At 30.5% G+C, this 17,015-nt stretch overlaps 1 protein-coding gene across 1 annotated transcript; it reads left to right on the top strand.

Moving 5' to 3' along the window:
* Positions 1–10,357: 10,357 nt before the first annotated feature.
* On the top strand, positions 10,358–16,808 carry LOC109192179 (putative methyltransferase C9orf114). The gene is made up of 11 exons (XM_019342761.1): positions 10,358–10,802; positions 11,130–11,177; positions 11,374–11,550; positions 11,673–11,739; positions 13,686–13,750; positions 14,514–14,592; positions 15,598–15,716; positions 15,789–15,868; positions 16,097–16,166; positions 16,280–16,357; positions 16,445–16,808. The coding sequence occupies exons 1-11, from the start codon at positions 10,431–10,433 to the stop codon at positions 16,508–16,510; spliced, it is 1,221 nt and encodes a 406-aa protein (XP_019198306.1). The 5' UTR covers positions 10,358–10,430; the 3' UTR covers positions 16,511–16,808.
* The last annotated feature ends 207 nt before the right edge of the window (positions 16,809–17,015 follow it).

Here is a 17,015-nt window from a genome sequence, read left to right as displayed (position 1 = left end):
ATGATTCGTGCGATATACATATATTAATATATATATTAATAATTACTCCCTCCGTCCCGAATTGGATGTCTCATTTACTTTTTGCACGCTTTTTAATGAATCAAAAGTAAAGGTTATGCACTTTCCAATTATGCCCCTCACTTTTTCACTTTTGGAAATAAAAACAATAAAGAAAGCAAAAGCTAGAAGGGTAATTTGAAAAAAGTAGAATGATGGTGATGTTCAATTTTAGAAAGCGGACAACATTTTGGGACAAACTAAAAAGTAAAGTAAGACACATAAAATGAGACAGAGGGAGTATATAGGTAGTATGTGTATGTGTATATATATATATATATATATATATATATATATATATATATATATATATATATATATATATATATTAATATTAATATTAATAATAAAGTTAGTAGTATGTATATATTTGATCTATACATGTACGAAATGGAGTAATACGAACTATGTAAATAGATAATTTAATTGATTATAATGATATAGTGTTTTCAAAACCAGATCTTAAATTATAAAACATATTAATATATTAATATTTAAATACATATTATAAACCACATGACAGTATATTTATACGTATTATGAAATTTTAATGTGTAGTAATTTTTTTTCTTCAGACAAAGAAAATTATGTGAACACCAAAGATCTACGTCCATTGTAACTCAGAGATGGTCTACAAGGTCCAACTCAAAGTCAGACTTATGGAGTATTAGCAACATCTTTGGATACTCCCTTTGGTGTTCTCTCATATGGTTATTATAATTTAATTGTTCTTATATTATTATATTTTTAAAATTATATGTTTTTTTAGATGATGTAATGAAGAATACAAAGACTTATACATACTAAAATATATCTAAATTATATATGGCCGTGCATCGAATGGAATGTTATAATTTAATATCATAATAGTTAAATTTGTATTGAGCTAGATTTTAATAATAGAGTAGTAGACTTTATAACATGTTGTTTGTTATTGAAGAACCTTGGTGGCTCAACTAAAATCCAAGAAACATAATAAGCAATTCTTCAATAATATTTGATTTTATAGTTCGGTTGTTGGAAAAAAAATATTTGACTTTAATAAAGATAATAATGTGATGTTTGATTTTTTATTTAAATCCTATTCTTAAAGCATTATGATGTCACATTTTCCATTATATATATGACACCACACGGGTGGAGTTGTATTATTTAATATTCTTAAAACCGGTGCTCATATTAAAAAATACTACCTCCGTCCCATTTTATGTGTCTGGTTCGGTTAACGAGACTTGACTGAAGTTATTTTTAATCCAATTTTTTATAATATTAAATTTAGTATTAATATGCAAAATTTATATTTAGAAAATACACTAAGTCAAGGTCAAACGATTTCACATGTTAGTTTGTTACTGAAAAAATTAGTTTTTAATCATGGCCAATTATATGTAGCAGTTTCGAGAGTGAGTAATCCTCGGTCTTAAAGTCTTAATTTTTGGGGAATCTAGAGATCTTTTAAACAATACTCAAAATGTAGTTTACAAATAAATCTTTAATAATGTGTAATTTTTTTGTTTATGGAACACCAATAAATTATATTTTGTCTATTTATTAATTACATCTAAAACCTTATTGGTCCTATATCTTCACTATAACAATTTTTTATATATTGCATCATAATATCATGGCCGTGCAACGCACGGGTACAACTACTAGTGAGTTTAATAATGGTAGATCAGTTATATTGGGACTCTAATAAGCTTTTAATTATAATTTATTTAACAAAAGATTTAGTATGCATTCTTCATCCCAGACCTTTGTACGCCAAAAGCTCCGGATCGTGAACAAAGCCAGTCAGCAACGACCGAACGAAAAAGGAGATCTTGAAGTTTTCTTCGGCCATTGCAGACGCTTGCATAGCTTTGAATGGTTATAGAGGAGCGCAAAATTTGAGAAATTGTTGGAGTTCAAGGAGTATAAATACAGGCGAGTTCAAGGAAGGCGGAGGATCAATTGGCCCCGGACCAATTCCGGAGGTGGTGAGTTGAGATTTCTGGTGAGCGGTATAAAATTGGTTTTGATTGACGGCAGTTTTCGATCGGCGGCTCCGTTACTGGGTTCGGCGTTGTTTGGTTTGGCGTTGGAGCAGCAAACAAATTCATTTTTTGTAGCAGCAGTTCCATACGGCAATTCTTCTATCTCCTATTCTTTTGATTTGTTAATTTACTTTGTAATTCTTCAAATCTCTTTATTCTCTCTATTTGTTAACTCATTTTTGTGGTTTTGTTCAATTCATCTACTCAATTCATAACTCTCTTAATTTATTCATCTTATTTAATTGGTTGGCAATTTATGTATTCAAAATTGAACTTAGATTGTAGAGTCAATATAATCTGCAGCTTTATTATATTTGCATTGCTTAATTATTTTTACTTTTATTGCTAAGCTTTATTTGTTTTTATTAATTAAGCTTTATTATATTTACTTTTAAGGGTTGATATTAAAATGCTTTGCTAATTAAATTCATGTTCCTAGACTTTTATTACTCTATTACATATCAATTCGTGCGTGTTCATTTTGTTTAAACTATGTTGATTGTCGTTTAATTTAATATATTTGTTATTCTGTTTTCCGGTATTTCATTGTTTATCTTCCTGAGTTTTATGGATTTTACTTTGGCATATGATCCTATTACCTTAAATCATCCCGTTTTTGTTAATTTACTGCAATTAAAACGTAATTAAATTGCATCGTACAATTCCCTGTGGGTTCGACCCTTGCCTTTCCCTGTGGGTTCGACCCTTGCCTTTGCACACTATCACTACACTGACTCGTGCAAGTCGTGCACTAATGATTTAATGAATTAAACTTTTTTCTCCGAAATAAAAAAAAAAAATCATTTTCCGGGTTTCCAAACATACCCTTAGAGCAACATCAACTATTGATTATTTTTATTTCTTTTCTATAATTTTTTATAGGTCCCAACATCCACATCATCTACTATCTTATTCAATCTCAAAGACCCCCCATTTTCCAATAGTTTATTTTTTTTCAAATTTTTTTTGTGGACCCACCAATTTACAAAAAATCATATTATAATTTTTTTTATTTATTATCAATATAATTATAATATTACTCCGCACTATTTATATTTAAATTAAACATGTCAACATTTAATTTAATTAAAATAATTATAAAAATTAATTTAATTGATAATCATAAAATTTAAATTCAAGTAAAGTGTTATTAAAATGATATGGAGTATATTATATTAAAAAATTACATTTCATAAATGTTTAAAAATTTAACAACAAATAAGTAAGAAAAATATAACAAAATTTTAAAAACAATTGAGAAACAACAGTTGGCCGTGCCATTTTTTAAAAAAAAAAAAAAAAAAAAAAACGTAAAACAGTTCAAAGTGGAGCCTTGAAACAAGCCTGTTGGGCATAGGCGTGTTGTTACTCGCCTTTTATTTATTATTATTATTTTTTTAAAACTCATCCTCCAAATGATAAGGGCCCGTTTACTAACAGAAAATTATTCTCTGTTTTCTATTTTTTGTTTTCAATTCTCTGTTTTTTATTCTCTGTTTTCGATTCTCTGTATTCTATTCTCTATTTTCGAAAATTGAAATTGAAAATTTGTTTACCTATATTTACTTTCACATAAAGCGACACTTTAAAAAAATAATATATATACTCAAAATACTCCATAATAGTTAATGCATTATCAATAACAATTAACAACTTAATTTTATACTAAATCTTAATATATAAAAAATAGAGAAAAAGAGTATTAAGTGTATTACACTACTGCCACTTTGTAGACTCCTACATGACTCAAACCACAAGACTCAGCAAATTATTTCAGTGGGCGGCTTCTCCCCTCAACAATTAAAATAAAATAAAAAAAAAAAATCTCACCTAGTTAACATCATTCTTTCAAAGTGCTGAGAACTTTCGAGCCCTCTGCACGGGGGAGAAAGGAATTGGAAATTCAGGGAAGCCCTTACATTACAAGGGCTCTGCATTTCACCGCATTATTCCTGGCTTCATGTGCCAAGGTGGAGATTTCACGAGGGGTAATGGAACAGGCGGAGAATCCATATATGGACTGAAGTTTGAAGATGAGAATTTCAAACTGAAGCACACCGAGCCTGGCCTTCGCAGAGTTGGAGTCGCAGCGTCGGCCGTCAGAAGATGAATCTGAAGTGCGGTAAGCTTCTGGGCTTGCTTTGTGTTGGAGGCGGAAGTGCGAAAGAAGAAAATAAGGTAGAATGAAAAAAAAATGACGCTGGCCGGATTCGATGGGGGAACTTGGTACTGTTCACGCGTGAATTTTCAGTTTTGAAAACAACATTAGATTGTGTTCCTAATTTCTTGAAAAAAGGAGAATAATTCTCAATTTTGGAAATGAGAAAATAGCATGGTAAACACCTAGACTGTTTTCAATTTTCAATTTCCGAAAATTCTTGAAAATTTCCTGTTAGTAAACGCCCCCTAATAAATCTCATTCTAAATGTTAATAAAAGCTCCCCAAAAAATCACTTGTGCTCTTAGAGCATCCATATATGTAAATTATGCACGATTTTTAAGAGAAGAAGAGCCAACATGGAGAAGAGAGAGGCAAGAGAGAAAGGGTGAGAGATTTTTCTGCAAGGGTGTGGTATTTTGCAAAGATGTGGGATCCACAGCAGAAATGGACCAATCGTGACAGCCTCGTGTAGCTATAACACCTGTGCCCAGCGGGCGCGTTACAGGCGCTGATAAAGCGCTGACACATAGTTTTTTTTTTTTGTTTTGTTTTTTTAATCAGCTTTGTTGTGTTTTTTTCTTTCTATTTTGTCTCTTCCATCCCATATTCTATTTCAATCACACTTACAAAAACCACAAAAAAAAAAAAAAAAAAAAAAAACTATTATGGATGCTCTTAGAGCATCCATATCAGTTAATAATTTTATTTGATTTTTGTCATTCGATGTAGGAAAATGAGGAGGAGGAGAGAGGAAGCAAAGTCAAAAGAAAAAAGAAAAAGAAAAAAAAAAAAACAAAACGTTGACAATCTTTAGAAAAAAAATAAAAATAAACAAGACATCATTTACATGGAAGCTAGGCGCAACAGGTGCACGTCCCTTGTTATTTTCAGAGAACAAGCTATCAGCAGGGGCCCACAAAAATACTTACATTGCAGGAGGTAAAAACCTCAAAAACACTACTTCTTGCACTAGTCCAAAAAATATATGTTGATTTTTTTCTTTTCAAAATTTAAGCAAAATTCACGTATGAAGTTGGTCTTATCTCTTTTAAATTAATAACTCCTATAACCTGGATTATTTGGGAACATAGCAGCGATTATATCGTGGACCATGGTAAAAAAAAATGACGCTATTTCTTTAAGTAAAAAAACGACAACAGTTACAGCTTAACGGAGCGCGTATTTTTGGTATTTTAATTACCAAATGAAATTACAGTGTATCTAAACTGACACTGCCTCCCGTATTATTTTTATATTATCAAATGAAACTGCAATTGAATTGAAATGAAACTGTAGTTATGTTGAAATGAAACTGTAATGTATACAAAATGAAACTGAATAACAATTTCACATATTTAAGTGTATATTGTCCAGCGAAACTGTAGTTATATTAAAATAATACTGTAGTTGTGTTGAAATGAAACTGCAATGTATATAAAATGAAACTGAATAACATTTCACATATTTGAGTGTATATTATGCAATGAAACTGTAATTATATCGAAATGAAACTGTAGTTGTATTGAAATGAAACTGCAGTGTATACAAAATGAAATTGAATATGTTATAAGTTACTTTTTGCAGACGGCGTGAAACAGATGCCATTTCTTTTATTACTAGTTTTTTACGCGCATTGCGCGATTGGGATAATGTTCAATGTTTTTTTTTTTTAAATAAGTACTTTAAGGTATATCAAGACAAGATTATATTGAAATTGTTCATGCATAGATAATTGAATGTTAAATTTGTGTATTTAAATAGGCAATTCTAAGTTTACAAATGCAAGATAATATAGTCAATATTGATTATAATTGTCAATAAAATAATTGTATAGGTATGGTTGAAATCAAATACGAGACATAAGGGAGAGCAAATAAAAATTAGGGTATAAAATATTAAAATTAGGGTATAAAATATTAAATATATACTAATATTGAAGAGCTAACTGCTATTGTCAAACAAGGACACTTCAATTATATTTTTTAAATTTTTGTCAATAAATCGCCCAAATTGTTAATAAAAACATCTTTTTATCAACAACAGTTGATATAATTCGCTAGTCAAATCCGCTAATATAGGCCTTGTTTAGTTAATAGCGGATCCCACCATTTTGACATTTTGACAACCATGTTTGGTTACTCAGCAATTCGGAGCAGCGGTTTGCTCCAAACCGCTGAAATCCCAAACGCGGAGCAGCATTTGGGGTGGGAGTTTTGGGGAAGGAAAATTCTTCCCCAAAAACACCCTCCATTTTTATTTTTATTTTATAAAAAAAAAATAAAAAAAATTACACTAATCCTTAAGAAGCCTGTGACTTCTTTAAATAAAGAAGCCTCATGCTTCTCTTCTCTTGCACATCCGATGCGGGATGGGCAAGAGAAACTAATTGGCGTTGAGCTCCCTTTTATAAGGGAGCTCAACGCCATTTATTTTCTAAAACTTTCGATGTGGGATTTTTATCCCACATCATTTTTTTTTCTTATTATTATTATTATATTATTATTTCAAAAATTATTATTATTATTATTATTATTATTATTATTATTATTATTATTATTATTATTATTATTATACTCTTTTGGTCATTTTACATGTTAACCGCTAATCTAAACAACTAATTTTACCTAACATCTTTTTACAAACCGCTGATACAATCTGCTGGTCAAACCCGCTATTTGCTAACCGCTAATACAATCCGCAAACGCTAACCGCTAACCGCTAATTGCCAAACAAGGCCATAATCCGCTAACGCTAATCGCTAATTGCTGATTGTCAAACAAGGACATTACGAGGTAATTCTCACTTCAATTTGTTGTGTGATTTGAATACTCTCTTTGTCAACAAATCCCTCAAGTAGTTAATATGATTGGCTTTATTAATTATAATTTTTTAATTTTTTCATTGCATTATTTTGTATTTTAACTTTGATATTTAATTAAAAAATAGTGCACAAAAAAGATAATAGACAATGTAGTAAATATAATCAATTGATGAATTTGAATGTAAAGAATTTTTACATTGGAAAAATATAAAGACAATATAACTAATAAAATTATTTCTCTTAATTAATTTATTGATAATGAATAATTATTTTCTAAAACTTTCGATGTGGGATTTTTATCCCACATCATTTTTGTTTTTATTATTATTATTATTATTATTATTATTATTATTATTATTATTATTATTATATTATTATTATTATTTCAAAAATAATTATTATTATTATTATTATTATTATTATTATTATTATTATTATTATTATTATACTATTTTGGTCATTTTACATGTTAACCGCTAATCTAAACAGTTAATTTCACCTAACATCTTTTTACAAACCGCTGATACAATCTGCTGGTCAAACCCGCTATTTGCTAACCGCTAATACAATCCGCAAACGCTAACCGCTAATTGCCAAACAATGCCATAATCCGCTAACGCTAACCGCTAATTGCTGATTGTCAAACAAGGACATTGCGAGGTAATTCTCACTTCAATTTGTTGTATGATTTGAATACTCTCTTTGTCAATAAATCCCTCAAGTAGTTAATATGATTGGCTTTATTAATTATAATTTTTTAATTTTTTCAGGGTATTAATAAAATACTTGGTAAATAAATATATAGCATTATTTTGTATTTTAACTTTGATATTTAATTAAAAAATATTGCACAAAAAAGATAATAGACAATGTAGTGAATATAATCAATTAATGAATTTGAATGTAAAGAATTTTTACATTGGAAAAATATAAAGACAATATAACTAATAAAATTATTTCTCTTAATTAATTTATTGATAATGAATAATTTTTTTTTTAATAAAGACATTGTAGGGACAATGTAGCAATATAATCAATTGATGAATTTGAATGTAAAGAATTTTGATATTTGAGAAAAATAAAGACAATATAACTAATGCAACTATTTCTCTTATTTAATTTATTGATAATGATTTTTTTTTTAATAAAGACATTGTAGACAAATAATTCTAAATTAAAGAAATGCATATATATATTTAATTTAATAAGAGTAAAATAGAGTACTAATTATGCCAACTTTGATTTGAATGAGGTTCGAACCTAAGACCTTTCTTATTGAAATCAATGAGTAAGTTAACGGTGAACTAACAGAAGTTAACGGAAAAGATAATATTTAACGGAAAAGTTAACGGATAATCATATTCATTAACGGATAATATTATTATTATTATTATTTCATATTTCCTATGTGTGTGTGTGTGTGTATATATATATATATATATATATATATATATATATATATATATATATATATATATATATATATATATATATATATATATATATATATCTACTATACTAATAAGAGCCCAAGAGAGTTAGGCTTATAATGGGTAGAAAAAATGGCGGTCAAATTTTTTAATCAAATGAATGGCTCAGATTGATCAGATTTTAATTTTTCTTAAAATTTCCTAATTTATCCTTAATGAATATGATTATCCGTTAACTTTTCCGTTAAATATTATTTTTCCGTTAACTTCTGTTAGTACACCGTTAACTTACTCATTGATTTCAATAAGAAAGGCCTTAAGTTTGAACCTCATCTCAATCAAAGTTGGCATATTTAGTACTACTCATTGATTTCAATAAGAAAGGTCTTAAGTTCGAACCTCATCCCAATCACAGTTGGCATATTTAGTACTCTATTTTACTTTTATTAAATTAAAATAATAATTTAGTAGCTACAACCAAGAAATAATACATATACATTTCTTTAATTTAGAATTATGTTTCTACAATGTCTTTATTCAAAAAAAATTATTCATTATCAATAAATTAAATAAGAGAAATAATTTCATTAGTTATATTGTTTTTATTTTTCTCCAATATAAAAATTCTTTATATTCAAATTCATCAATTGATTATATTCGCTACATTGTCCCTACAATGTCTTTATTAAAAAAAAAATTATTCATTATCAATAAATTAATTAAGATAAATAATTTTATTAGTTATATTGTCTTTATTTTTCTCCAATGTAAAAATTCTTTACATTCAAATTCATAATTGATTATATTCACTACATTGACTATTATATTTTTTGTGCACTATTTTTTAATTAAATATCAAATTTATAATACAAAATAATGTTATATATTTATTTACCAAGTATTTTATTAATACCATGAAAAAAATTTAAAAAATATAATTAATAAACCCAATCATATTAACTACTTGAGGGGTTTTGTTGACAAAGAGAGTATTCAAATCACACAACGAATTGAAGTGAGAACTATCTTGCAATGTCCTTGTTTGACAATCAGCAGTTAGCGGTTAACGTTAACGGATTTGACCAGCGAATTATATCAACGGTTGATAAAAAGATATTTGAAAAAATTAGCCGTTTAGATTAACATGTAAAATGACCTACGGGTATAATAATAATAATAATAATAATAATAATAATAATAATAATAATAATAATAATAATAATTGTTTTAAAAAAATAAAAAAATATATAATTAAGCCAATCATATTAACTACTTGGGATATTTATTGATAAAAAGAGTATTCAAATCACACAACAAATTGAGGTAGGAAACTACCTCGCAATGTCCTTGTTTGGCAATCAGCATTTAGCTCTTCAATATTAGTATATATTTAATATTTTATGCCCTAATTTTTATTTGTTCTCCCTTATGTCCCGGATTTGGTTTCAACCATACCTATACAATTATTTTATTGACAATTATAATCAATCTTGACTATATTATCTTGCATTTGTAAACTTAGAATTACATATTTAAATACGTAAATTCAACATAAAATTATCTATGCATGAACAATTCCAATATAATCTTGTCTTGATATATACTTTAAAGTACTTATTTAAAAAAAACATTGGGCATTATTCCAATCGCGCAATGCGCGTAAAAAACTAGTATATATATATAGTAGATATAAAAGAAACGACACCGTTTTTATGCTTGGACCATAATACATTGTGGACTGTGGTTCAGTATAATTTGCCGGAACATAGAAATTGGACTGCCGTACGGCCCAGGTTGAATATTGCATAAACGGGCTCATGTATGATGTACCCTAGTACTTCTTATACTCGGGTCGGATCTGTTTTAAAAATTAAAACCCTAAAAACCCTCTCTACTTGTCCCTCGCGAAATTGAGCGACGTCGAAATGGGAAAGAAGAGAACCGAAAGAGAAGCCGAAGTAGAGCTGGCTCAAAATGCAGGCAATATCAATAAGAACGATCTTGAGCTCAAGCTTGTTAATGGCGACCGCGATGAGAAAAGAAGGGAGAAAAAGAAGAAGAAGAAGAAGGAGAAGAAAGAGGAGAGAGTCGAACGAGTAGTGGAAGCACAGGATGCAGAGAAAAGTAGACCTGAGATTGAAGCAGAGGTTGTGAATAGTGATTCCAAAGACAAGAAGAAGAAAAAGGAAAAATTGAAGGAAAGGAATGGCGCCGTTTCAAATGAACTGCCTACAGTCTCCATTGCCCTCCCTGGTTCCATTATCGACAATGCACAGTCCCTGGAACTGGCCACCCGAGTATACTTCAAACTCCTCTTTCAATTCACAGCTTTAGTAGTATCTCAACGTAGAAATGGGAATATATATGCGCATATTCACACATTGACATCTTTATCAAATATTAGAAGTTATTTGGTTGTTTGCCTCGGGGAGAAAAGGAGACGAGTTTCTCTAAATGTCATAAAATTTCCTCTTTTTGGTTCCTTCTCGTCCTGACGTCCTCATTTGTTTGTTTACGAATCAGCCGCTTGATACTGCTACTTATTCATTGTTTCTTTTATTTTTATTTTAATTTATTTTATTTTATTTTATTTTTAATTTTTAAATCTGGGTTAATTTACGCAGCTGGCTGGCCAAATTGCTCGAGCTGCAACCATTTTCAGGATAAATGAGGTGATTTTCCAGTCTCCATGAATGTATTAAGTTCACTGCTTATTTTACTTGTATATAGGAGTGATTATCGTCGATTGATATCTTGTAATATTATAAGTAATATGCTTCAATTTAGGTGATTAAGTCTGAGAAGAAATGGAACTTGCTAAATTTCAGATTTTCAGCACTAACATGAGTTAAAGCTTTGTATATACAGGTTGTTGTATTTGACAACATGGGCAATTCACAAGATAGTTCTGGTGTACTTTCAGAGGATAATTTAGATGAAAATGAAAGTGGTGCAGCATTTCTTTTGATGATTTTGAGGTATATGGAGACACCACAGTATCTAAGAAAGAGTCTGTTTCCCATGCATAACAATTTAAGATTTGTGGTGCGAATTCTCTTCTTGGATTACAATATGGATGCAATATGTGGGTCTGTATATAATGTACAGACTTTTTTTTTTAGCAACCTAACTTGATGTGGGTCTTTATGCGTTTTCTTTGTTGTCAGGGTTCATTACCCCCACTTGATGCCCCACACCATTTGCGGAAGCATGAATGGGCTCCTTATCGAGAAGGTAGCATCCAAAGATAAAATCATTACTATTCTCCCAACACACAGACATGTTAATTTGCCCAATTCCTAAAGATTCCATCTTTAGATAATTCCTTTTCCCATTTTATTATCATTCTTTCTCTGTTCTTTGAGTATGTTCTGATCGTTGCATGCATAGTTCTTCCTATTCGTGTTTATGCCCTTGTAAATTGTGCTATAATGTTCACTATAAGGTTCACTCTCATAGTAGTATTTACGCCAAAATGACAAACATAACTTTAATTAATTTTATTGTCATACTTGTTACTTCTGTTTTAATTTAAATTATTTATCAATGGTTTTCCCTTCAATTTATTCCCCCAAGATGAGATAAGACTTTTCTATTTGTTATTTATCCATAACTAGATCAACTTTTATTAAAGAACAATATATTGCTTCCCTCAATTTGGGGCTTTGGTTCACTGTATCTAATGAAAATCATTTTTTAGTACTATCCAATGCAAAGTTGGTTTGTGATCATTCAGGGCATATCCTTATAAGAAGCACAAGGTGTTGAAATCGTAAAATGCGAAAATTTGACTCTCTAAGCATTCCCCCTTCCCCCAATGGGTTGATAAAATATGCATATTTTGTAAAGTAATCCAACCTCAAAATTGGGCAAAGAATTTTTTATTTTACTCTTTATTATTGTACATATTATGATGGTATATGTGATATGTCATTGTTACACAAGTTTGTGCAAAGTTTTATGCATATGATGGCTTACACTTGATCTCTGAACTTCAGGTAAGTTTTCTGTTGACAAGGTTAAATGACTGATGGTAGAACTTTGCACATATCTTGTTTTCTAATATTGTCATTCCTTACACAAGTTTGTGCAAAGTTTTATGCATATGATGGCTTACACTTGATCTCTGAACTTCAGGTAAGTTTTCTGTTGACAAGGTTAAATGACTGATGCTAGAACTTTGCACATATCTTGTTTTCTAATTGTAATATGAGTTAATTCCACCAGAGGTCCCTTGTCTTTGGTGACAATTCCAAATTTAGTTCCAGACTATCGTTTTTGCCATTTAACATCCTAGACTATTATTTTTTGGACACTTTTAGTCATTCTCATGACTTTTCCTATTTCTTTAGAAGGGCATTTTTGTCTTTTCATATTTTTCTTTTGTTATTTTTCCGGTTTCAATCGGTTCAATTGGTTTAGAACTTTAGGTAGCCTCTGATTTTTAGTAACCATAATTTTCAATCGATTTTTAGTAAAGTCCTAAACCAATTGAACCGGTTGAAACCGGAAAAATAACAAAAGAAAAATATGAGGAGACAAAAATGCCCTTACTAAAAGTAGGAAAAGTCATGAGAAGGACTAAAAGTGTTTAAAAAATAATAGTATGGGATGTTAAATGGCAAAAATGATAGTCTGGGACTAAATTTAGAATTGCCACCAAAGACAAGGGACCTCTGGTTGAATTAACTCTTTCTAATATTGTCATTGTTTACACAAGTTTGTGCAAAGTTTTATGCATATGATGGCTTACACTTGATCTCTGAACTTCAGGTAAGTTTTCTGTTGACAAGGTTAAATGACTGATGCTAGAACTTTGCACATATCTTGTTTTCTAATATTGTCATTGAAGTTCTAGTAAACCAGTTCCCTATTAGCAAAGCAATTTCATCCCTTATGCCTTTTTGGCATCTTTGCCCAATGGTGATGGTTGATCTCATTTTCATCTTACTCTAAGGCAAGTTGCTTTGCATATAACCCCTTTGGATTATCTCTTTCAGGATGTCTATCTTAAATAAAAGATAACGATGGTTATCCATATCCTGACCAATCATGAATGTCGATTTCCCTTCCATATCATTTCATGGTCTATATCATTTGGGTTTATTGAGGTCACATGATTTGTTGGCTTCAACAACATATAGCGAGAAACTGAGATCATTCCACCTTTCTGTTGCAAGGTGTCACACTAAGGGATCGGCATCCAAATTCTGGAGGAACACTGGTCGATGTGGGGCTTAGCAAGGTATTTCAATTTTTGTTTTCCATTACCAAATAAACAATCATATTTCAGCCTTCGGATACTTTTCTTCTGGTAAAGATATTTGGTCTTGAACTGTAGCAGAATTCTTTTTCCTAAACTTTTGGCAGTCTTCTGCTCTGCAATTTAATTTGGCCCATGATGTTTTGAAGCTCCTCATGAATCTCCTATCATAATCAGGCTGCAATTGCCTTGTGGCAGGGATCTTTTCAAAATATACAATATGTTTTTGTGCTTTGGGATGGGATAAGAAGCATTTTTTTGTCAATGAAACAATCGACATGCTTTTAATAACTCTGAAGAGTTTTAACCTTCTTGCCAAACCATAAAGTTCTTTGGGTGAGCCAGCCTTAACATGCAATTTGTGGTGGATGGAATTGTTGCAATACTAAAACTCTGAACTGATAGTTTATCATGCTGCACTCCTTACCTGCCACATGTTGGATGATGATGGATGCTCTTACTAATTATTAAGATAATTAGATGGCATATTAATATTATTTCATCAGTAGAACTCGAACATCAGTAGAACTAGGAACATTTTTGTTCCTTCTGTGCTACTGAATTTTTTGTTTTGTTTTGTTTTGTTTTCTGTATGCATGCTGTCACTTGTTATCAGTGAATTAGGCAAAGACTATGGACCAGAATGCTAATTGCTGTTGGGAATTTTCTGTCACATTTCCAATTTGTTTTTAATTTTGCTGTGATTGAATGTGTATATTAATTGTTGAATCAACATGATGTGCAGAATGTACAGATTGATCAAGTCATTGACCCAGGTAAAAGGGTGACAGTGTCAATGGGAACAGACCGTAATCTGGATTCAGGTATCAGAACTGGATTAAAAAATTGAGAAATGATGGGGTTTTATTATTATTATTATTATTATTATTATTATTATTATTATTATTATTTCTTTTAATCTTCATCCTAAACAGCATTGGAAATCAATATTTATGAATTATTGTTTCTCTAGTAATTATTCTAAAATAAAATGCAAACCAGCTCTATATCTTAAGACACACTAATAGATTACTTTGTATATAAATGTAAAGAAATGTTATATAGTACATATTTTATAAAATATGTATATATATATATATATATATATATATATATATATATATATATATATATGTATGTAACCATATTTGTATTGGGTACCAGCTTAGGGACATTTATGCATTTTCTTAAATAATTGTAATTTCTATGCATATCATATATACTTAGGTCTATACATATATCCATGCACTACATGTAGATGTCCATTATATGTGCATCAGAGAAAATGAAGGGTGAGGTTGTGGGAATGATGAGGAGTGTAGGGAGAGGGGAGGATAACAGGAACAAGAAAGAGTGAAGGGGAAGGGAGGTAAGGGGTGAGTTAGTGAGTAAATACATGGATCTTATGGGAGGGACAAGAAAGAAGTTTTCAAATCTGATTCTCAAATAAAAAGCTGGAATTGGGATGCCCATTCTGGCTGCATCTTCATTTCTAACAACTAAAAGTAAACAAAGAATGATGAGAACTTTGTTTCTATTCCCTCTTTTCAATCCCTCCAACTGACCACACCTATAATTCTAAAAGATTTAGAGTAGGTGATGTGGTTGAGAAAAGCTTAGGTAATTTAGAACTTATTTCCTATTGTATACTGGGATCAGCTTTTGTGAAATGGGTACTGTATATTATCAGAATAAAATTAGCTTTTGTGAAATGTGTACTATATTTCCTATAGTAATAACTCATGTGCTGTTCACAGCCTTGTATCACAATATAAAATTGATGCTTGAAAGTTGAAAACACCAATTCAATTCCGTATTTTAATTTTCAGACCTAGCACACCAAGTTGTTTCTTCTTCCACACCAAGGGAAGAGGCAGGGATGTATTGGGGTTATAGAGTGCGGTATGCTTCCAATATTAGTTCAGTATTCAAGAATTGCCCGTATAAGGTATTGTACTAATGTCGGATTTTATGTGTGCATATTATCGTCCATGATGTTAACTTAATATTTCATACATAGGGAGGCTATGATCATCTGATTGGTACCTCGGAACATGGTATCACTGTCAAGTCTTCTGAACTTAGTTTGCCATCATTCAGGTAACCTTTTACTCCCTCAATCCCTCATGCAGCAGCTAGAATTTGCCAACATGTTAACCATTCACACACCATCAGTTGAATCTATAGCTACATTCCTTTTACTGTCTGCAAGTTCAATTTTCATGTTGACATGTACTTGAATATAGCTGCTTAATGGTGCTTTAAGTTTCCTATGCTAGCATTCTTTTAATCTAATAGATACATTATATTGGTGTTTTTAAAATTTAGACACCTATTAATTGCTTTTGGTGGGCTTGCGGGCTTGGAGGAGTGTATTGAAGAGGACAGTAGTTTAAAGGTATCAGAAAGAAATATATTAAGTTTGGATTGTTGCGAGATTTGAAGCATATTATGCCACCAAGGGCCTTTGACCAGCTAAAATCTATTCTTGCTGTACTTGGCTACATGCAGGGTAAAAATGCGCAAGATATATTTGATCAATATTTGAACACATGTCCACATCAAGGAAGTAGAACAATCCGAACAGAGGTGCTTTTAAAAAAAAGAACAATTCTTTATTTCGTGTCAGGTCTTTGTTTATATTGGGTTGTAACTCACCCCATCTTTTGCCAACAGGAAGCCATCTTCATATCTCTGCAGTATTTTCAAGAACCAATCAACCTGGTTTTGGGAGAGAGCTAGAGCACTGAATTGCGGGATCCCCAGAAACTGCTAGAATGCATACTCTTTTTGTGTATTGAGTATAGCAAATTCTGCATATCCTGAAAAAGCATCGGAGTATTTTAAGAACCAATCAACCGGCTTGGTCATCTCCTATTGAGAGGGGTTAGTAGCCAATTTCACCCTTTCACGTTAACAGTTGTCATCTAAACATAGTATCAGGCTGCCATTGGATTGAGCTTCTTTTTTAGAAAGCTTAATTATGCTGTAAAATACTCAGAAATTTTGCATCATCAATTTTCTCTTCCTCAGATATCCATCACTGTGTTTCTTAATTCACACATTGAAGATGAAACAAGCTTGAAAATCATGGTCTGAAGTTGTTGATAGAAGTACCCTATCACCTTAACTTACATTAGTTTTAATGTCAAAAAGGCACTATGTAATTGACTATTATAAATAAAAAAGGACAATAGCATCTTGGTAAAAGAGGATGATAGTTATTTTTAAAAATATTATCATTTTT

This window comes from Ipomoea nil, unplaced genomic scaffold (genome assembly GCF_001879475.1).
Source record: "Ipomoea nil cultivar Tokyo-kokei standard unplaced genomic scaffold, Asagao_1.1 scaffold1769, whole genome shotgun sequence".
In the NCBI taxonomy this organism is placed as follows: Eukaryota; Viridiplantae; Streptophyta; class Magnoliopsida; order Solanales; family Convolvulaceae; genus Ipomoea; species Ipomoea nil.
The sequence above is the reverse complement of the archived record's forward strand: the minus strand, read 5'-3'. Positions and strand labels throughout refer to the sequence as shown.

What these genes read in the sequence shown, in the direction of transcription:
- LOC109192179 (XM_019342761.1), top strand. Translation starts at nt 10,431, where the DNA reads ATGGGAAAGAAGAGAACCGAAAGAGAAGCCGAAGTAGAGCTGGCTCAA. An exon ending in CCATTTTCAGGATAAATGAG is followed by an intron (nt 11,178 to 11,373) that starts GTGATTTTCCAG and finishes TTGTATATACAG; the next exon opens with GTTGTTGTATTTGACAACAT. An exon ending in AAGAGGACAGTAGTTTAAAG is followed by an intron (nt 16,167 to 16,279) that starts GTATCAGAAAGA and finishes GGCTACATGCAG; the next exon opens with GGTAAAAATGCGCAAGATAT.